This window comes from Homalodisca vitripennis, chromosome 1 (assembly GCF_021130785.1).
Source record: "Homalodisca vitripennis isolate AUS2020 chromosome 1, UT_GWSS_2.1, whole genome shotgun sequence".
Taxonomy (NCBI): Eukaryota; Metazoa; Arthropoda; class Insecta; order Hemiptera; family Cicadellidae; genus Homalodisca; species Homalodisca vitripennis.
The window spans coordinates 213,644,547-213,669,175 of record NC_060207.1 but is presented as its reverse complement, the minus strand read 5'-3'; the positions used below and the strand labels follow the sequence as shown (position 1 = coordinate 213,669,175).

Genomic DNA, 24,629 nt, shown 5'->3' with positions numbered 1-24,629 from the left:
AATCACCAACACAAAGAAGATGGAAACCGTTAACCTATGAGTCGTTGATCATGACATAACGTACGGACCATTTATTAAGTGTTTGGGAGTAATGCTCGAGCCGTGACTCAAGTTTAAACAAGTAAAGCATGCGGTGCTATGGCGTCTATATTTGCTAAAGTCCTCTCAAAAGAAATTACCCTACCCAACGTGAGAGGTCCCAAAATGAAAAAGAGAGCACTGCTATTATCTGTTGTCTCATCGATCTTAACATATGGCATTGCGATATCGGCTGACACCCTAGTGCTACAACCGCCTAGAAGGAAGATGGCATTGATTTATCGGCTGAGTGCTCTACGCATTGTGAGTGCATTCGGGGAAGAACGCACTATGCGTAATCGCCCGAGTGGTACCTACCGAGACCCTGGCTGAGGAGCGTAGATCTATCTATCAAGTAAGGAAGTGGTACGAGCACAGCCATGAGGCAGTTAAATACTATCTAACGCAGATGCTTTCGGAACACGGGTTTTTTCCGGGCGTAATTTTATAAATACAAGTATGTGAACTCCTCGGAGTGTCCACCCAACAGTTGAGTCGACGAGAATGTGGAGCATGTGTTCTGTATATGCCTCAGATTTGAATCACAGCGCCCAGATCTAGGAAAAACATTACCCCGGAGAACCTCGTTCCGTTAATACTTGCATCAGCCTGGGACGACCTGCCTGGGTGACAGTCGGATCCTTTGTCATGGAAGTCCTCATTGAACTATGACCAGAAGAACAGGATAAGTTCAAACAGACCTGATGCCTTCTCCCGAAAAGTAATACCAAAACGTAGTTTCGAGTGAGGCTATATAAGACGTGGTGAAGAAGGGATGTTTTTTAGTCGGTATGGATCTTGGTTTCAACAACATCTAATAACTGGACCGAGCCCGACACGAGAAAGTGCGTAAACGCTTTTCCCTTCTGAAAAAATATAGTTCTTCTAGGTATTCCGATCCAATTTAAACCTCTATGGATGTTTGATCTTTCAGAAAATGCTTCAGTTTTCTATTCCAGCGACTTTACTTTCTATGATATTAGATGTTTAGAGAATTAGTGATGAGTGTTTGAGTGTGTGTCAGTGAGTGATAGCTTTACATTTTATATATGTGCTGGCTAATATTTTTACCGTTAATATGTGACATACGCTCTGTGTGAAGGTGTTAACGCAATTCAGTAAAATAACAGTGAAGAGGAGTAGCGATGCTGAAACCACCATTCACATATCGCCCATTGTGTCGCGCTTCAATACCGACACGATAATGTACTGCCAGACAAAATGTGTGTAATCCAAAGGAGAACTTATCGTCCGTATTGGGCATTGTTATTGTTATTGACTTCGTGTATGATTCATACTGGTTGTTATTAGCATATAGTACGTCACTAAGTTATCATAAATATTGTAATTATTAGATGGATAATATATTTATAGTATTTTCGAACGTGTTTTATATTATTTTTGTGTAATAAAGTGAAAAATTGATATTATTACATAGTTTATATGTTTAATTATGATACTGACAGCAGTTATTGTGTTAAACAGTGTGTACCTTGAAGCGCTGGAGAAATCATGAAAATTTCATTCATTATAGTAATCTGTTGTAAGCATCTCATTTGAACTAAAAGTTTTAACGAACAGAATGTTTTTTCAAAAATAATTTATTAACTAATTTAATATAAATATAAATAATATATTCTAATAATAATGTGGGTGATGTGCTATATGGATTTTCATGACCATTTATAAACATTATATCACTACAAAACTATAATTTACGAATAATTGAAAATTACTAAGCAGTAAGTTGTTATAAAATTTTGTTCTTGCAAATATAAGTCTCTATTACCTATCTTGTATTGCTAAAGCCAACGGAAAAGAAAGACTGTTGCTTTATATTTTCTTCCTGCAGTAGACCGAAATAATGGTATTTGTCTTATAACATAAGGTCACTGGTACCAAAATCATCGCTGGGTATAACGTCTAATTTCAATGCGATCGGAATAATCAAGAGTTTAGTCTTTAAGTATTGGAAATTGGATTTCATTTTCGTCAGTATATCACAGGTTTTTACATCTCAAGAGGAAAAGAAGAGATTCATTTTAGAAGTTCATAAATATCATAAATGCTGAAATTATTTTTAAAGCTAATTTATGTTGTACATTTATTATAAAATATAGGAACATATCGCATTCTACATACCATTGGATTGCGAGAGAATGAGTTTGATATTCATGCAATAGACCTTAGCATCAAGGACTTCTTCTCATAAATGTCACAATATCGAGTCGCGTATTTTATAGCTGTAATAGACCGAGATTATCTTTAGAATTAATATTTTGCATTATAACAGAATTAAACATTTTCTACCAATTTCTGGAAATACTTATGTATTATTATACGTGTAGGAACATCAAACACCACAATATATACTTGTGTGAGAGATGGAGATAAGTGCATTGTTTCAGGCGAATTTACTTCGAAACATTAGGGCTCTATTTTTAGAGTCACTAAGAACTGTTATATGCCCAGGGATTCAGTTGTAGAACCAACTGAGGAACAGATATACCAATCCACATTTCTTTATAAATCGAAACTTTTTTACATGTACACAAATACAGGGTGTTCACAAAATGGTGTCAAAAACGTGTGTGGCTAATTGTAGTCATCATTTCAGGCAAAACTTTTCATAAAGAAATAGGTCCAGAAATGTCTCGATTAGCCGCTAGACGCCATTTTGTATTAAAAAATTGTTATATTTGAATCTAGTTAAGCTCAAGAAACCAAATATTTGAAGACTAGGTTTAAATAGACAAGAAAAAAATGTTACTTTCTTTTATATTAACAAAATATCGTCTTTTGAAACATTTAAACAGTAAAATAACAAAAAAAAGAAAAAAGTTATTGTCATAAAAAATGCAGAAGACATAAGATGTTTAGTAATTTTTATATAAATTCCAACGGAGTCTTTTGTTTCGAAATTCGTCAATGTATATGCGTGCACGATCAATTATGCTTGCACAAGCCGAAAACAACTAGGATGTTGTCTTTTGATAGGCATCAGCTGTTTCAATTAAAGATACAATTTAAAGAAATTACTATGTTGAAATTTTAAAAAACACTTTTTTATCGAAGTTTGTCAACGCATAAGCGAGTACGATCACTTTAAAGGTACGCTTTAACAAGCTATGAGCACAAACACTAAAGCGAAGTTGGCAAGCATGGTCGAGCTCGGAGAGGCGCTAATGCCTAGTGGATATGGTAGGACGTGGAATTTAATTGTATCCAGTAAGAAGGGGCAGTTGTTAGGTGATTGAGGAGCTTGAATAGGAAGATTAAATCAGCCACCCGCCTCCGACATTCAAGACTCATAATACTATAGGTATCAGACATCTAATCGACTGGGACCTAACGAAAGCCAAGTCAAGCACGACATCCCAGAAATCTGATGAAACATCTTTGCACCGATTGGAGATAGTGAATGTGGCAGAGCTGATATGGTGACCAAACTACAGAGGCATACTCGAGTAACTGGCGGAAAATTGACCTGTAAAGAATCGCACAGGCATGCATGTTCATGTCTTGCACAATGGGAGACCAATCCAAGCATTCGGGAGGCCCTGCCGTAGATGTGGCTCATGTGGTCAAATGAAGAGACGATAATAACCCCAGTGGGGGAGTATTGCATTTCTACACCCGGTTACCATCGAGAAAGTAGTCGGCTACCACTGAATTTAGTTTCCTGTTGAACTTCATCAACTTGGTTTTGGAGGGATTCACAGCCATGCCATTCGTGAGACACCAGTCGAATACGTCATCAAGAGCACCCTGCAAGGACTGGTAATCAAGGAGGGATGCAACTTCTATGAGTAGCTTGATGTCGTCTGCAAAGAGGAGAAAGGGGGCCTTGATGACATGCTTAATGTAGTTCATGAAGATGGAGAACAAGACTGGTCTAATGTGAAACCCCTGTGGAATAACAGAATCTGCATCAAAGCTAGTTGAGGCGACGGCATTAAGGCGCACAATAAGTCGACGATCGGTATGGTAGCTCCTACATCATTGCAACATTGTGGCAGTATACCAGTAGCCTTGTAGCTTAGCAAGAAGATTACGATGGTTGATCTTGTTAAACGCCTTTCTGAAGTTATATAAACGGCATCGACTTGATTTACGTTGATTAACTTGATTACTAGAAGTATTCAGCGAACATAAAACAGTTTTCTCTATAATCAAAAGTGACGTAGACACACAAACACCGCAAACAGACAGACATCAATTATCAACAACTACACAGACGCTCAGATGGTCTAGTGCTCTAATTGCACCCTTGTACACATTATATAGAACTGTTTAATCTATAATGAGAAGTGACGTACACACACAAACACCGCAGACAGACAGACATCAAGGATCAACAACCACAGAGACTCTCAGACGGTTTAGTACCCTAATGGTACCCTTGTACACATTAATCTCCTCTCCCGTACCATCTGTCGCCAGACATGCATTATTTGAATTATCGGTGACATTGCGTTTCTATTTATACCCTGTTTATCTATATGCAATGATCTACTCACTCATATTTTACCCATATCTTGTAGAAAGCATTCCTTTATTTAACAGTGTAAAGAATTTTAGAGAAATAAGCTGATGATAAGTTGATTTGTGAATATTATAACCTATTCATCTGATAAGTTGGTTCAAGAACAAAAACCCATTAATAGCCTTGTGAATAAATCATATATAATTTATTTATCATCTGTTTTTAAACTATGCAAAACTACTCTCATAAGTTTAACAATTGAACTTTCGTCAGCAAAGTAATACATATTTAAGGTCTAAAAAAAGCTTATCTAAAAGTAAAGGTGCTTTCGACTGATAGCAAATATGTATATAACCACTTCAAAAATACTAAAAATCACCATAAAAATAAAAATATACTATGGAGGGATACATGGGAGATATGTATTTATTCTTACCTGTTTTACTATAAATTAAGAAAAAATAATTATTTTGACCTCTACAAAAGTAAATGAACTCCTAAACTCCATGGAAGTGCAAAGATTTTAGTCACACAAAAGTGATTATTGTATCCATTATAAATTCAACTGGAGATTATAAATCAATTAGAAGTGTACTCTCCTGAGGATTGTCTGGGGATCTTAAAACCAATCCTGGCACGCTATATCCTGTAATAATATTGATAAGTACCTTCAGCTGCATATTGTGTATGTAACAATCATTAATGAATGAAAATTGCCCAGATGTTCGGTATCTAAATATTGCCATCCACTACACGTGGGTGAAGTTAAGATAACTACAGTAAAGCATTGCAAAGTAAATACCCTACCTTTGCTGTACGGCTATTGTTTGGGCTCATTAAGGTATAAATCCGTTTATATATCTGTGACGCGTTCATAATGTTTTAGCGTATTTAATAATCCTCTATCGTTCTTCATGTTTAATAACAAGGATATTGTTAATCAGTTCACAAGGTTCCTACTATAGTATAATTTTCAGTATTTCCAATTAAATATAATAAATACATAGTTAATAATCGTATTATTTTTCAATAATTTTAATTTTTGGTAAAGTTGTTTAAGCCTTTTCTAAAGCAGTTTAATAACTCTTCATTGAAAGCTTTAGAAGTGTAGAAGTTCCTATAACAGAAAAACAGCCAAGGCAGATATATAGAATTGGTTTAAAGAATTGGGTCCTTGACGAAATCTAGGAATAACGGTAATACTATTTTACTGTAAGGTTTTTGAAGTATATTAATGACTAGGGTTAATTTGAATTGATAATATAATTTTCATCTTTATCTAAGACAAAAATTGTAACACAGCATTTTGAGGACCAAAATCTATTTTTTTCTACAGGTTTAAACAAATGTCGTTTTGTGATCGCCTCACTTTTATTTTCTTTTTGCATGTTTATGTATTGTCATTTTAGACACCTGAAGAAGAGGGCAAATTTCAATCCTTGAAACGTTTTGTTATACTTTGTGTGACATATAACGATATCTAATGGCAAAAATAATATAGTATAAAGAAATTTAAATTACAATGCATTTGTTTTCTCTTAATTTTTTTAGTCTTTTTTATTGGAAAACAAGAAGAAGGTGGATGAGAAATTACACGAGGCACTTTACGATACGCATTAACAGGAGATTAGCCCAGACCTGGCGCCGAGCCACAACACATTCTCTGCCAAATGCGCTAAAACGCTTGTTTACAAGCCTATTTATCCACACGTTTATCTTTTCAACACTCTTCCAAAATGGAAGTAGGGAATATATGATATTTATAATATGATTGAATTGAATATAAAGTAAATTTGTTTTAAGACTGTAACTTGTGGACTAAGTAAAGAAATACACAAAATGGAACTTTCGTATTAGAATTTTTTATTATATACGTATTTTGTAACTAAATGAGTGACATACAAATATTGATATTGAAACGCCATAAGTAATGCTCAACTCCAAAAGCATTTTCCAACAAACTACGTATTTAAAAAAATAAATTACTACAAGGAATCGAGATATCAGCGTTTTTTGAATTAGTTCTATTATTAAAACAATTGCTAAGAACGTTTAGATAAATTTATGTTAGTAGTATTTTCTTTTTCACTGGGCTCAAATGTAATATGACCTCAGATCTCAGATAAATGTCTTGTGAACGTTGTTCGTGTATACTTGTCCAAGAAAACGTAACTGGTTCTGCTAAACATGGTGGAAAACTTTCTAGTCGCTTCCAATTCTAAATTCTTACATTGCAATCACAATAAAAGTTTTAATCCACAACTCTTAGAGGTCATCCGAAAATTTTATTTTGTGAGTCTCAATATGAGTATTGGTGAATAAAGCAACCATGAAAATAGAATAGAAACATTTTACCAACAAAATAAAGTTATTTTACATCAGTTTCTATGGCGAAACCTTGTCCCTTCTCTTGTGATTTAAAGGTGTGTGGATCTGAAAGGTAATCTGTTTCGAAGGCGAATTAATAAATTGGGCCATGAGTTTCTGACGAAAGTGTACGCGTGGACCCGGGGAGGACTGCAGCAAATACCAAGTGGCCAGTCTCTAGCGACAAACGCGAAGTAATAAGCTTTTTGTGACGTTGCGCGTACTGACGGTGGTTCGTGAGAGGATTTTCAAACCTCACAAAGCTCCTGAGAAAACTTACTTAAATGCGAAGCTTTGTCTGCGAGGAGGACTTCCAAAAATATTTGGCAGTTTGAAAGAACTGGTTAGTAATGCTCCAATCCTCGGATTGCCAAGGCAAGAGGATAGGTTTATATTTTAAACCGATTTCAGTAGCACCGCAATTGTGAGTGTGTTGTATCAGGAGCAGGAGGATGAGCAAAGACCATCGGTTAGCATTCATCAAAGTTTTATCAAAGCCAGAGCAAAACTACTGAGTCACCTGAAGAGAGCTGCTAGCTATAGTAAAGTTCATCAGTCATTTCCGTAAATATCTTTGTCAGCCATTTTCTTATGAGAACATGTAACGCTGCTTTGATGCGGCTGCTGAATTTTAAATCAACGGAAGGTCAATTGGTCCGGTGAATATAACTTCTGCAGGAATGTGACTTTGAATCGGTTCATTGCTATGCACCTAATCCTAAAGGCTCTTCTGCGTGCCCTGAAGTATACCATAAAGCTAACTAGTTAACGGTTTCGGCAATTTTTTACTATTGTACATTTTGAATAAATGTAAAGGTAATCAAAGTTAATAATTATTATTGGGGCTCAAACATACTGACGTAAAGGTGTGTAATTTTATAAATGAATGCAAGTGCAAACATTTATAAAATTCTAGGAGATGACTGATATTTGTTTTATTAATTTGTAACTTCTGTAAGCTGTTTAATTTTTACATTTAACTCCACACTTTTACACGCGGCACTAGCAGCAAGTCTCTGCAGCATTTCAGACCTCAATTTTCTTCGATGAGTGAGTGAGTGATTGAGTGAGTAGTGAGTGAGAGAGAGAGATCTTGTTATATTGTTGATCAGGTTTATATATTGGATGTTTTGTCTCAAGGCTCGAGGTAACTTTGAGAACTCTGTTCTATGGAACAGAGAAGTTTGCAGCGGCTGGAAATTATTGTTATTGTTCAGTTGTTGAGTTTTATTGTTTATTCTAGGAACAATAATGGTCGCTAACTTAATAATTTGAATTAAAGTATCGCAAAATAGATTGAACAATCTGAATAGTCTGTTGGATTCAAATATTTTTTATACAATTACCTTATCAAAACTATCACACTTTTCTCCATTTGCCGTAATTAAAACTTTACTTTACTAAGTCAGTAATCAGGCATAACGCGCTTCTAATATTTAAGAATGCCATTCAATATTAAAGGTTTTTATGCAGAAAGATTATTTTGGATAATTAAAACCTCTTTAAATTAAAAGGTGTGTATGAATGTATAAGAGCTTGCATTAATTTCAACACTGTAAACAGAGCTGCTTTGAAACTTAATAACACTACGAATACAACTAGTAGAGATCCAAATTTATTTCATCTGTGCATTTGAAAAATACGCAAATTAAGTTATATAAGATATTCAAGTATAAGATTTTGTTTATATGTCATTCTTTCTGTAAATAGAATATATTAAGAGCAGATTCTCGTATATTCTTGCAATATTGCTTGAACATTCATTTCTACATATGCAATACTAATTTCCATACCCAGCGAGGCCTCTCATGTAATATGTAGTCCAACATACTATGTACGTATTCTATGTTCGCTGAGCGTCAGCAAAGCCTATTACTCGTGTAGGTCGAAAAATTCAATTTTCTGTATGTCTTTGTATCCGTCCACACGATATCTCAAAAATTAACTGGTCTATAGTCTTTGTATCCGTCCACACGATATCTCAAAAATTAACTGGTCTATAGTCTTTGTATCCGTCCACACGATATCTCAAAAATTAACTGGTCTATAGTCTTTGTATCCGTCCACACGATATCTCAAAAATTAACTGGTCTATAGTCTTTGTATCCGTCCACACGATATCTCAAAAATTAACTGGTCTATAGTCTTTGTATCCGTCCACACGATATCTCAAAAATTAACTAGTCTATAGTCTTTGTATCCGTCCACACGATATCTCAAAAATTAACTGGTCTATAGTCTTTGTATCCGTCCACACGATATCTCAAAAATTAACTGGTCTATAGTCTTTGCATTACGGTTCAATTCTACATTAGTGCCACTGAGTTTAAAGATCACTGTGCATTTCATCCCATTATATTTGGCTAGCGTTAGGAAGTATTTCTACATTGGTCGTGTAGAACGTTCCATAGTGGGAACGAGAAAAATAGCAGAATATATAAATTGTATACAAAATGAGTAAAATAATATGAGATTTTATAACATGACATATTAAAATAACTGGATTATCAAAATAGTTAACATAAGTCAAAGTTAACGTTAAAAGTTGGTCACAAGATCTGACATCAGCGTACTCTAGTGTTGTAGTATCCTTGCTCCCTAGCTCACTGGAACATAAAACACTGCTATCAATCCTAAATTAATGCACACAAATTTTATAAAATCTTCTGGTAACAAATGATAAGATAATTTGCAGTCTTTAAATTCGGTGTGTAACTTCATTTATACGTATAAAAGAATCATTATTTATGAAATGAAAAATGAAAATGAAATGAAATATTTCTTTATTTTAGGCGAAATTACGGCCTCATGGCCCTTTCTTACATTTAACTTCATATAGAAGTTAGAACAAATATTCTTATTTTTCAAATAATAATCAAACTAAATATTTTGCTTTAACCATTTTAAATATGAATAACAAAAAGTATAAATTTATTGAAGAATATAACAAAAATGAATAATGATTAAAAAGGGTATATAAACATATTTTTAAACACATACTCACACAAAATAATAACATATATTTTTATATATGGAATTTATCCAAATGTCATTAAATATTATCACATAGTAGGTTGACAGATATATTTTTTTGTATGCTCGGTATATGTAAATATTTCTTTCCGTATGATGTTTGTCTGTCTATCCGACCGTAGAACATCTCGGGAATTAAATATGCCTACCACACGCATTGTGGTGTAACGTATACCTACCATGCATTATGATACATAGTTTTAAATCTTGTACCATTATTGTAAAATAATTTGAGTAAAAAAGCTTATTTAATACATTATTTGTGTTATTTATCTAATTATAGTATTTTTATTCACTCGCTATCATTACGTGTCTAAAAGTTGTGATTTATACCTGTATATTGTTAAAAACCAGTTTTCCGATTTTAGGAGTAAAAATTCCCCATAAATTGTCCATTGTCCATTTCCACTCCATTGTGAAACGAAAGATCCAGACTCAAATAGGACTGATAATAAATCATTTCACTTCAGCACTCTTTGCCGCAAACTCAAACAAAGGCTGCTTGTCAATAAATATGGGGAACGTGGTTTTACCCTGCCAGCACTAACCCAGGGACAACATAAACACTAAATCCTGTATATTATTAGATGACTGAACAGAACTGCGGCTGTGGTTGTTCTTGCAAATGACAGCTTAAATGTCGATTTAGCACAATTGATCTCTTTGCACAGGAAAGTCCAGTAGTCATACATTTAGATAAATAAGTATGCAGCGAGATACTCTTTATAATAGTTATGTACACAAAATGTTTCCATACTGTGATTTTATTTAATGATTTATATAGATTACTTTACTGACACAAGGTCATTCAATTGTATCGTTTGATGCTCTAAAGTATTGCTTACTTGACTTTTCTTAGTTGTTGATTATTATCAATGTCATACGCATGAATGTTACTTTCAAAAAGAAGATAGGCAATCGATGATTTTTGTTTATATTAAGGGTTGAAAACCTGAACCACTGGATGAATGTAAAATCTACAAGAATTTTGAAATCGAAACCATAAATTTAGGAAAAACGCTTTAATAGCAGTAACTGAAAGGGTTAATTACAGATTCGACAATAAAAAAAGTTAACAGGGCTCCTTATCGATTTTAAAACTGATTTTGACTTGGTTGACCATAAAACGATACTATCAAAATTAAAAGCAACAGGGATTAAAGGAAATGCTTTGCAATTATTTGATAGCTTTTTTAGAAATAAATCACTACATACTACACACAAATTCGTACTTAAGTTCACATCTTTGTGAAGAAGCAGGGGTACCTCAAGGTTAGGTATTATCAGCAACATTATTGTTAATTTTTATGAATGATTTTCTAGAACTGCTGTTTCATGGTCAGTCAAGCGCCTTGCTGATGATATAACATTTTCACGAGTAAAATAACCAAATGTAAAAAATATGTGGGGTATTATGAATGAAAACCTACAGTTCTGAGTGGTTTGTATTTTTATACAGACTGAAATTTAATGTCAGTAATATCAAATTCATCAAATTTAGTTCAGTAAACTGTTTTAGTGTTCACTACATGTTTCGGGACGAAATTCCTATCGTCAGGAGAGTACAAATCCGAAAGTTACATAAACATTAAGCGACATAAACATTAATTTAATAAAATACACAAATTCAGTAAATAAGACATAGACATGATAAGTAATTTACGGGGCACGTAATTCGTAGGCCGAACGCACATGCACAACCACGGATCCGAACTGGCCGGTCCACAGAGCACACACTGAGGTTTGAAGATTATTTCATCACACTTCCTCTACTTCCTGGTTCATTCAGGTTTCACTTAGGTTGAATAAAATATTTATAATTTATAAATCATTTAATTGTCTTCGGCATGTCCATTTGAAAAATTAATTTACACAACAATCAACAGTACATCATGATTGGACAAGTATCATTATATAACACATTCTTGTCTGTTTAGAAATTAGGTTTCATGCAAAATTTGAAGTTCATAGATAAATTATTCTAGATATACCTTGCCACGTGATACATTAACATTGTTTAAACTAAGATAGGTTTCATAGCAAAGTTTAAGTAATAAAATTTCAACTGAGTTCAGGATAGAACTACAATGCAAGAATAAGCTGAAATGGAATCCTATCTCCGAATATTACGTTAAATTTTTAATGTAACAATTTTTCGCCTTAATCTATGAACCGAAATTTCACACACTCGGATCACTTTTAATTGTACGCATTTCGTTTACACATTTATTTATTCAGCTTCTTTTGTTGATACCATTTTCAACCATACAAACATTATTCGATAACACCCAGATCACTTTTGTGTGCTTGCAATTAACTTACAGTATTTGTAGTTTTACTGTTAGGATAACAGTTACGCCTGATTCAAGCTTGTGACATAATTCTCTCCTGTCACACACGGTCCATGTTATGTCACAGTCATTTCATAATGAGTCATTTGTGGCGTTAATTAACAGCTGATATATCGAGCTGCTCATTATCACTGACTGGCTGCCAACCGTCCAAAATGTTGGTTAGTTTACCTTATTACATATAATGTGCTGGATAAATCATTAGTTATTTAAATGTAATATGTTTCTTTGTTACAAATAAAAACGTATGTCTTGCTTAATTATGATTATGTAAGTTCTATATACATATAATTTAATTAGTTAACCATTTAATTAATTAACCAATTAATTACGCGGTAAACCATTTTAGAATTGAATGTAGAGATACATTATAAACGCTTGTTTTCCATTTAACATTATTTTATTAACCACTACCTTCTTTAAATTTCTCATATACGTTCGGTAAAATACATATTGAATATTGGCTAACTTAAAAAGTAAAATTGTTTGTGAAATAATCGATAAGCTATATTAAGCATATAGGTATTGCTTATTGAATTATTTTAAATACAAAAAATATAGTATAGTTAGCAACAGCCACTAATTTCTACGTATTTTAGGTGAACGTATGAAAAAATAAAGCTAGTACTTGGATTAACTCTGGATCAGATAAAATCCTTAAACTTTTTACCTAGAACAAATTGAGTTCAACTGTTATTGAGGTGGTTATTTACTGACACATCTAAGCATTTTCTAAAGGGATAGGGGTGGAATATAATATAGATTAATTCTTTATATGTTCGAAAAGATAAAATTTTATTACAAGATTCAGTGTTAACATTTTATTTTAACAGTGAGGTAAAATTCCAGGAATTTTGGAAATTTGACACCTTAAGGTGTTATAAATATAATATTCATGATTTATTCTGGTATCTATCTACTTTAACGGGTATAAAGGAACTTATAAAAAGCTTAAGAAAAAAATGTATTACAAAAATCACATGGGGATGAACTGGTAAAGGTCAACTTGACATAATTCAAACATCCTTTACTTGTACTTGCAAAAATCAAGGAATTACCTGAACGGTCAAAATAGTCAAAAGAAGGTGAGAGACTATGAAATGAATTCAACCACCACATCCAATGCATTATCAGCACATCATATGAAAATATAAGAATAGTGATGTTTACTAAGGAGGAAACGTAGTCTCCTACATAAGTCTTACATTTTTGTACTACTATTTATAGTGTGTATTGGAATTTTCACAAAGTTTGAAAAGTAAACAATAATTGATCAAACACTTGGGAACTAGATAAATAATGTTGAGGGTATCTCGCTTTCCCCTCCCCAACTATTGTCAACTATTTTTGGTACAGGCATATTGCCTATAGCATAGGCGCACGTAATATGTAACTATAAAGTTTAAAATAAGAACAAAATATTTTAATTTTAAAATAATTTTAATATGAGTAAAACTGTAGATATAAGCAACGTGACTCTATTGTTACATGTTCAAATACATGATTGGCCCTTTAATACAGTTTTTGTTTTCTCTAGGTTCTTGCACCATTAAAGTAATTGACTTTGTTTATAATGTGCAGTTCAAAAATAAGTTAGTTACTAAACCAGTACAAGTTTTCAAATATAACAATGAAAAAGAACTTAAAAATAATCAAAACGAAAAATAACAACAATATTGAATAATATGTTTTTTATTCGTGTTTCCCAGCAACGAAGCCAATAACACAGCCACGTGCTCCTCTTGTTAGAATTGCTTTTATTTACACGTTAGAGCATATTTACTGCACTGTTCTCACATTTTATAATATACGCCATATTTATATGTAAGTATAGGTGTATAAGAAAGTCATGGTGTCAAGAGCTGGTGTTTAACGCGTCTAGGTTGTTAACAATATGGTATGGAGCCTCAATGGGACACAGCCGTTCTTCTTTCTTAATAAATTATTTATTTCTATATAGCGTATTTAAGCTATTTTTATTTTATACTTTTTTTAAATTAAACCTCTTTAACGTCAATTTAATAACTGTGACCACCAAATTCTAAATAGTAAAATTATAAAACCTACTGATAAAATTAAGAAATTTTCGGTCAGGTGTCTAATACATTCGTTAGTACTGTCTTTCACTTCAGCCCAAGCACTTATGATTTCCGCCAGCCAATTTATTGCGGTGGATGAGTTTTCCTTATGTAACTAATATGTTGTGTAACTAATGCACTCAATGTTACTACGTACTGAAATAAAGTGGTTTGTACTTAAACTAAATGCACTCATAAAATTTAAGGCTGAATCTTCCCAGAATAAGGCCACCATGAGTAACTAAGTTCTGTTATGTTTCATATCGGAGGGAGACACTATCTAGTTCTAATTATTAACGGGTCACAGGTGAAATAATGAAATTAGTTACTTTATAATACATTTCCAATAATGTAGAAATTATTTAATTAATGTCTTTGATGAAGTGTTAATATTTGGTTATCAACGTGATTAATTAATCAACGATAACTAGTGTAATAATCACACGTTCATTTGATACCATTGATTATAATGTCATTTACCAATATAGAACCACGAAGGACAGAAATTTAAATTATTTGTTTAAATTGTATTACTTTAAATATAGGCGTGCGTAGAGTGAAGGTAAGTTCACAACAACTGCACTTGAAAAAAAATATACATATAGTGTGTCCAAAAAGTCACTTCACACTTTTATATATATTTTTTTTTATACACCTCACAAGATTGAGGTTAACATTTGATTAAAGAGTACTTCAACTAGTTTTACGTCATCACATCGGAGTTTGACATGAGCATCGTGAAGTACCCTGCATACGTCCAAGCAAACTTGATCTTCTCCCATACTTTGATCTCGACTTCTTGGGTAATTGACTAAATCGCAGCTCTGGTTCTTGCATTAAACGTTTAATATATATGGAAGTTATGACGATGCACACTTCTATATAAGTAAAAGATAACCTCATTATAAAAAATGAGGTTGATAACATTTTAATTCAGTCCATGTTCACACGTAATAACAACAGCAGTCATATCTCTTTAATTTGTCATCAGGTTTCAAAGCATGCAATATCGGGTTATTAATCATTAAATTGAAGTCTGTAAACTTATTCAAATCTTTGTACACTGTACACTTAGCGATATCCTACTCACGTCCTGAAAGATATATTTGGACTTCTTTATCAAACAGTGAACTCACTCGAAGTCCTACCTGTCCAAGTGTTTTCCAACAAGCTATCTGCTTTCTTAAACTTATCATCCCATCTATAAATGCTGTGAGTCACATGGAGCTCCTTACACACGACATTCGACGATACCACGTTGCATTGAAATACAGGAGTAACTTTGCTAGCCACAAAATAAACTGAAAATTTCTTTTCAAAGTCGCCACGCCTATTTTTTTTACTCTTGCAATCACAATTATTCGGATAAAGGGAACTTTTTAATGAAATTATTACGGTATAAAGGCACTATCACTAGGAGTTCTAACTTTAAAATAAATACTAACTTATAAGTTTATTAACTTGTGAAAACAGTTAGTAGACAAAGTTACAATTACAATAAAATAATAAAGGCTTACTGGTATTTTTATAATAGATGTCTTTAAATAGGTAAGTTTTATTTCTATAGCGCTAAGGAATGATGTTTTGTGTCAATATCATAACCTCTTGATATATTAATTAGTATATTTTTTGCATACAAGTGATCTGATTACATTTTTGAGACATTTTTATCTCTCAAGGGTATTAGCGCCTTGATAGTTTTGAAAAGATTATATTCCAGTTTGCATGCTGGGAATAATGTTTCGGCATTGATATAAAGTGATCTCGAGTAAAACTACTGTGGAATGTAATTTTATTAAAAGATTTTTCCTTACACAGTTTTAATTATTTTACACGCCATATAAAAAGAGCTGAGTGTTTATCATAAAGTTTATTTTAATGTATAACAAACAAGCTTCATGGAAATTACAAACATACATCTGGATTATTTTTATAGCACTGACAAGTACGACAAAGGCAATCACTGTTATTATCCCTTGATAATAATTACATTGGACACCCACCAATTTGTTAAGCCGTTCCAACAAATTCAACTCTGACAAGTGTCATGTTCTCTGAAATGTGCATGTCAGTGAACGCCCATCCTGACCATTGTCCGCCCGCGAGCTGCATCAGGTTTGGTGACACTGACTTTGATTTACTGTGAATTTTCAGATTGTATTTGACGTAACCACTACCAATATTTTCAGAACAATTGTTAAATGATATTTGTGAGAGCAATAGGTTTGGTTTTACAATTTAGCATGTTTCAAGGATTAGAATATGTTCTTTTCATCGATTTACAAACAAGGTATGAGGTTAAGCTTGTAACACATTTTTATGGATTATTACTAAGCTGAGATTTTTAGAGTTATCAAACTTATAACACATAGTATAATTTTTTTGTTTGAAGTTTGTTTTTGACGATGGAAGGATTGTGAACAAAACATAATTTTCCTGATATTTGAAATCGTTCAGTGATACAAAAAATCAGTAATACTACGTCTCGAGATCTGCAATCTGATCTCTTCACGTTGCATGTCATTGTTGGTCTGAAGACTGTCACATGGATTGGGATGAAACCAAAATAATACATCAGGATACACATTTAAAAATGGAAATTAATCGAGGCTTCAAACCTTAAATTGCCTCACCAACCTATTAGTCAACCAAAAGTCGCTTTGATTGCCAATTCTGAAAAAAAAATTAATAAAACGAAAACTAAAAGTATCAAACACATTAGTTATTTGTATTAAACCAATGCGGAGTCACAGGATATTTTTAAGAAGTTCATCTAACATGGACCAACAATAAAAAAAGGCTCCCTCCTGTTCCCTCCTTTTTCCCGCCATCTTTCCTCCCTGACGCTATTTATTATTAGACTCTGGTCAGTCGTACGTGGTTGGTTGGCAAATACAGATCTATTGTGACCTGTATTCTGTAATTTAATTTTAATAATTAGTGCTGTATTTTGTTATTTATTAAGTGCATGTTTTACAGTTATTGAAATTGACACACATCATGGTGGTTGTGATTCCTGACTTATGCTTGTCACAACGTTCTGGTATGATTGTTTTATTTAAAACTAGCTTGTAATTATGTATTAAGTTATTTATTTACCTGAAGAAGATCTCGAAACGCAGTGTTACTGATTTTTTGTATCACAGAACGATGGAAATTATTATTTTGAGATAAAAACTAAAACGTAAGCAGAATGGGACTGTCTTTATCCCTTCCCATGTATCGCCTCCTGCTCCCTTATTTGTTTCAGATGTTCCGCCTCATACGCTGACACAGGAAGTGCCCATATAGCTTTTCCTGTCTTAAATTGGCATTCAATTATGGATTTAAGTTAATTATTAATGATATTCTCGTATACTTATTTCTACGAATAGACGTAACATGGGACAGCTATTCGTCCATAAATAAAACAGCTACCATTCCAACTACTTTATTTATGCCTTCCTGCTATTTTTAATTACCTAATCGTTGGCCATCTACTTTTGTATATTTGCGTTTAAATTTAAACAAACTAATCACAGCAAATCTCATAATACATTTGATATTAGATTAGCTGAGGGATGTTTTACTCCTCTACGTTTGATCTGTGATTGTGTAGTGTATGGTTGGTAATAATATTTATAGATTATTTAATAATTCTAAGATTCTGGAATCATGAAAAATTATTTTAATACTGCAACCGCATAGACCTCCCATGAGTTGATTTTGATAAATGCTACATTGTGAGATACTAATAAATTGGTTTTGGTACAGGTAAGACACATTATTAAATCGAATAGTTAAATTTTATAAAACAATTCAGTTTTAATATTACACCATATAACAATTGTTTCTGGCTGAGATATTAGGGGTATTTATTCACTTTAGCAATATATTTCAGTCGTTTATTAGCAATACATATATTAGCATAGTTTCGAAAATAAAGTTTTTACCATGGCATTGAAAGTATATTAGAGACGATTGATTCTTTATTTTATATACACATTTAACAAGTATGGTATTTGAATTTAACTTGGGTTGAAAGCTGTAAGTATAATGTAGAGAACTGAAGCTATACAGATCTGTGTGTGTGGTTTGGAAAGACCGCAAGCCTGTCTGATGCCAGAATACGCATAATTGATGACGCATCAAAGACATGGTCTCTTTATGTGTACGGTTCCCTTATTTCCAAATAGAATCGTATTCAAATATTTTCATTGTTTTTATGCAAAAAAATTCCATATCGCATCCATGGTTAATATATTTCCAAGTACTATACAAAGCCAATTTGATTTGTATAAACACTCAACCTTAACCTTAATCTTTTTTTAATTGATGATTCTTAAACTTAGCTTGGTATAAAATTCAATCGACATTAGATGGAGTTCGAAATGGCAGGGTACCAAAAACATTTGAAATTAGAAATTATAATGTTATTACTACATATATATAACAGTATATATAGTACTTTTCGTTAATTTTTATTGATAAACAAAATAGAATCCAAAATAATGATCATCAATACGATTAATCTTTTAAAATTCCAAACCACACAATTCATTTATAGAACATAAGGTGGGCAAACATTATATGATTTTGAGATTAAAATGTACAACAGCCCTAATTTATCAATGTTGAATCAGAAGAAAATGTAATATTAAATATTAGGCTTGTATATTATACAGGGTGTTCTGAAAAAAGGTGCCCATAAGTCAGGGCGTGATTCCTCACATCAAAATAAGAAAAAAAGGTTTAATTAACATAGGTCCGAAAATGCTTAGTTACCAAGTTATACAGGGTGAAAGATTTCGTCTGAATTTCAGTTCCCCTGCTGCAACGAAGCCCTACGGGTATTTGTTGGCTGTTAATTAAGATGTACAATTTAGCGTACTTTATGTAAAATGAACTGAAAAATTGAATAAAACCGTTTCCAGACCTGTAGCTGTAGTAATTTTTAAGATATGTGACGAAATACGCGAAACTTGGTCCCGAAAAACAAGTTACATTTAGGTTTGAAGCAGATTTACTATGTTAAATGTACAATAAACACAAAATATTTTTTCACGGTACTTGTAGAAAATTTAATTTCGAAGAGAAAGATGTAAAATAAGTCTATAATAGACAAACGCAAACTTTAAAAAATAATCCTTAATTACATACAAAACGCATGAAAAATAGACAAAATCTGTTAAGCTCTCTACAAATGTAATATTGAAATTAAAACAGCTGTTTTATTAAAACAAATTAATGAGTTACTATTATTTTTTATCAAGTAAATATTTTTAACAATCATACATAAAAAGTTATCTGAATTATCATTCAACAAAAAAGTTACACTTGTCCTAAAAAAACTAACCACGTCAGAGTAGATGTTCAAAATGTTTCCCCCTCATTCAAAATACAAGCATCCAGCCGTCTTCTCATAGACTGCCGAACTCTTTCGAAGATCCCAGGTGTCTCACGTATCCTTTGAATCCCGTTAACAATCATTATTATTCGCAACTCTTCTATGGTATCCACAGGCGAGTCGTAGACAAGCGTCTTTAAATGTCCCCATAAGAAAAAGTCTAGAGGATTGAGGTCAGGTGACCTTGCAGGCCATGCTACTGGGGCTCCTCGACCAATCCATCTGTTTGGATATGCTTCATTTAAAAAATTCTCTTACTTGTAATGTGTAATGAGCTGGAGCTCCATCCTGCATGAACCACATGTTGTTGCGTGTGTATAGTGGCTACTCGAAGATGTGCTGTATTTAAAACTAGCTTGTAATTATGTTTAGATGTTACTTGATAAAAAATAATAGTAACTCATTAATTTGTTTTAATAAAACAGCTGTTTTAATTTCAATATTACATTTGTAGAGAGCTTAACAGATTTTGTCTATTTTTCATGCGTTTTGTATGTAATTAAGGATTATTTTTTAAAGTTTGCGTTTGTCTATTATAGACTTATTTTACATCTTTCTCTTCGAAATTAAATTTTCTACAAGTACCGTGAAAAAATATTTTGTGTTTATTGTACATTTAACATAGTAAATCTGCTTCAAAACCTAAATGTAACTTGTTTTTCGGGACCAAGTTTCGCGTATTTCGTCACATATCTTAAAAATTACTGTAGCTACAGGTCTGGAAACGGTTTTATTCAATTTTTCAGTTCAATTTACATAAAGTACGCTAAATTGTACATCTTAATTAACAGCCAAAAAATACCCGTAGGGCTTCGTTGCAGCAGGGGAACTGAAATTCAGACGAAATCTTTCACCCTGTATAACTTGGTAACTAAGCATTTTCGGACCTATGTTAATTAAACCTTTTTTTCTTATTTTGATGTGAGGAATCACGCCCTGACTTATGGGCACCTTTTTTCAGAACACCCTGTATATGATATGGTTTTATAATAGTATCATAGAGTAAACTATACTTTTAAATATTTTTTACTACACAAGAAAATAAATAAAACTGATCGTGGTCACCAACTATCAATAAATGTGATTAAACTTCTGCAATGATTGACATATTACAAGCTGACAAATGCAGACGTGTTCCGACACCAAACATTGATTAGCACTGGTATGGGACTCTTTCCAGTCAAGTTCATAACATTTGTAATATATACTTTTTAACAGTATAAAAACCAGTAACGCGGCCTTTGACAAAACATTTAAGGGATTTTAAGTTTATCAAGTACAATTTGATAAAATTTTTCTTACCTTTACGTAGTTTTTACAAGATTGTAGATCTTCTATTAGTTTTTATCATTGATGTTTGTAAACATAATTATATTATTCTAAACTAATTTATTTTTAGTTATATAAATAACGTGGGTATTCATATTCAATATTTCACTTTGTACTAAGTTCATAAGAATGGCAGTGTGAAGCACAATGTTTGGACATTTGGTGCAAGGTTCAAATAATATTACTCTAAACACATTGTGGTAGTTACACATTGTGTATAAATTACACAAAATAATAATAATTTTTTAGGCATTCTAGCTAAGAATTTGACAAATTTATAGTCTGAAATGTTAGAAAATTAGGGTTACTTAAAGGCGATATTGTTAGACGTTTTTTTATTGACACATGTAAGTAAATTTATACTTAATCAATATAGTAGCAGTTGTATCAAGGAATATTTTTACTGTAGTAGTTGCAAAACAGTGAACCGTTAAAAGGAATGTATTGAATAAATAAAAATTTGCTAATCTATTAATGTTGTTACAAACTACTGGAAAGAAATTATATTGAAGAAATATTTAATAAAACATAAATAAATTGTAATGAAAAATTATTGTAGAGGGAAGTGAAATACTTATTTTTTAAAAGAGTAACATTACTTCTAACTTAGCTATATAATTTGCAAGAAATAAATTGTTAATTTAAGATGTACAAAGACATGAATTAAATCTTTACTAGCTTTAACAACATTACCCATCGTTCCGTTACACAACAAATCCGTAACACAATGATTAGTCATTTGCAATTTGTTTTTCCTCTTAGGTAGACGGCTAAACACAGAGAAAAATACCATTTAATTATGTATAGATATAAAACATTTTAAACTGCTATTGAAATTTAAAAATTGCTTTATATACTTATTTCCAGCAGTTTACTACGATATACTTATTGCGGTTCTTAGTTATGTTAGGGGAACTATATCTGGGAAAATTAAAAAGAAAAAGATCATTTAATTAGGTATAGATATAACAAATTTTTAACTTATATTGAAATTTAAAAATTGCTTTATATATATATATTTATTTACAGCAGTTTACTACGATATAGTTATTGTGGTTGTTAGTTATTTTAGGGGAACTATTTCTGGGGAAATGATACTTTTACCGACTATATCATTATATAAACGTTCTAAACATGAAATGTGCAACTAATCCTTTATAATTTATAAAAATATTTCCATTCAAACCTCTTTAATAATTTGCAATTATTTTAGTTATTAATGTTCCTACACAGGTATATATTAAAGCATGTATAATTCAAAATTTCGGACAGTTCCCATTTTTATTGGTCGCCAGAGCTTCCATTATTCAAGTTCTGGAAGTAAAAGTATTTTTTCCCAAATTATACAACAGAAAACTAGGTCACTGAAGATTATTCTTATTAATAAACCTTCTTAAAATAAACAAATTAGATTTCACATGGATATTCATTTACGGTGACCAAGGATAATTAATTGCATTGTCTATAAATTCAGTCGCACAGCCTATGAAGGATTCATAATTCACTTGTCACAGAGTATTTATTTCCGGTTCCGACCTTAATTAACTTTGGTAAATAAATGCCTGAATGGGGTTAGGTAAAAATATGACAAATATTTGTTTGAAAATAATGCGTGATAGTAAAACGCAAATAAATAATCTTTGTTGGGGTTCATGGGAGAAATACGTCCCACAGCAGCGGGAAAGGTTAGAGTGTGGAGATTAAGGTGGATTTCTCCAATCCTCACTTACTTCAGAAATACAGGGCAAACTTTCCTGTTCCACCTTTATAGCAGTCCTGATTACCGAGTGTAAAATTGTTTTTAGACAATATTTTTAATTCAGTTTTAAAATCACACATTATTTTCATTACAAAATCCTTTTTAGTGTAGCAGATGATTCTTTTTATCCACTCGTGTCAATTCTTTTTTTCAAATTAACGCAATTCTGCAAGGTCATTAGCATTTCTCTGTAATACTATTACTGTATATTTACTTTTTAAAACTTTGTTAATATATCCATTTCCACGTATAAAAAGAAAGACATGTTAATTCATTATTGATAAATTGGATGATTTGGGTGAATAGTTCTTATTGGATGTTAATAATTGTTCGTCACGTTTCAGAAGAATATGCATAAGTTAAAAACAATTATGTAACTTTTGCCCTAACACGTATCCACAATTTTAAATTTTTATGTGGCGAATTCAATCTAAAAAAAGATTATGTTATTTTAGATTTATATCCCACACTATTCGAAATATCAGGGGCCTAAAACAACGTCTTTGGCCAAACAACTTATCAAAATTAGTGTAGATAATGTTTAAACATCCAATATAAAGTAACTCTTAGGTTAGGAACCTAGTTATACATCAATCTATTAGACACCAAGTTATTTTCATATGGAAATATAATCGTATACTGAAACAATGAATAAAACCAACATATATAAGCATTTGTTTTAATTTACGCAATAAATGAAGGCTAGTGCTGCAAGACATTTTTACTTTTAATTTTTCACATAAAAATATATGCCTTCTACGTAAATCGTTCGTTGAATACTCAATCTGCCTTAGTTTTATAGTGGGAGGTAAAGAGAAGAGTAAATATTTGCTTTCACAAAAATTTCCTGTCGTTTAATAAATAATTATATACAATACCTAAATTTTGTAACGATTTAAATGTTTGTTTTAAAATTTTCCTTAGCTGTTATTCGGTTTGAATTGATATAACTCTGATAACGGGCTTTCAAATTGTTTTTTTTTTTTGTTGTAAAAGCAAAGATTCCAAAAAATGAATAAATCATATTGTTATAAAGTTTTAAATACATGCATAAATTACATGACGTTGTTTTTTATTCCCAGTAACAGCATTATAAGTACATTTTAATAAAAACACTAAAAAGTAGACCAGTTTTGACTGCTATGATGCCTGTAAGAACTACAGACGGATTGTTAGAAAAATATTAACTCAAAATCTAATGAAAAGATAGTTTATAAGGCTCACCATGGTTTCAATTCATTTAAATTTATCCTAAAATGTTCATATATTTTTAAATGCGTAAAATATAAATGCATATGTTCATATACCTTATTTTAATACATACGCTACTTATAAATTCCTTGCAAATAATATGAAATTATCATATGTTAAAATGTAAATACTTAATTTTCACTACATTAGGCAGGAAAGTGTAGCCACAGTTTATATAAACATGGTTGCCAGTCTCGAGTCAAGTTGGATTACAGCGTAACATCCAGGCGCGCTCTCCGAGGGTCAAATTTGCATATTGCCGCAACTCATGTTATCAGCAGTAACCTTCTCCTTGAATTTGCCGGTTTCAGCGCTTCCGTTCATTGTATCAGTTGTAATCGGATTATATAGACTTACTGGTGTTTTGGATTTATTTAATTATTTACACAACTGAGATTTAATTATTACTTGCTACCACCCCTGGCACGAGTTAGTTCTCCTGATAATAAAGACTACCGCATTTAATATATCCCGATTATCTTCGTATTTTAGTTAGTTAAGCCTACTTTGT

The 24,629-nt window shown here is 32.1% G+C and overlaps 1 protein-coding gene across 1 annotated transcript in view; it reads right to left on the bottom strand.

The window, feature by feature from the left end:
• Positions 1-3,708: 3,708 nt before the first annotated feature.
• LOC124354809 overlaps positions 3,709-24,629 on the bottom strand; it is a 39,636-nt gene continuing 18,715 nt past the window's right edge. Inside the window, exon 2 of the mRNA XM_046805537.1 lies at positions 3,709-4,072. Coding sequence (XP_046661493.1) covers positions 3,709-4,072 — 364 coding nt within the window. The remainder of the gene's footprint in view (positions 4,073-24,629) is intronic.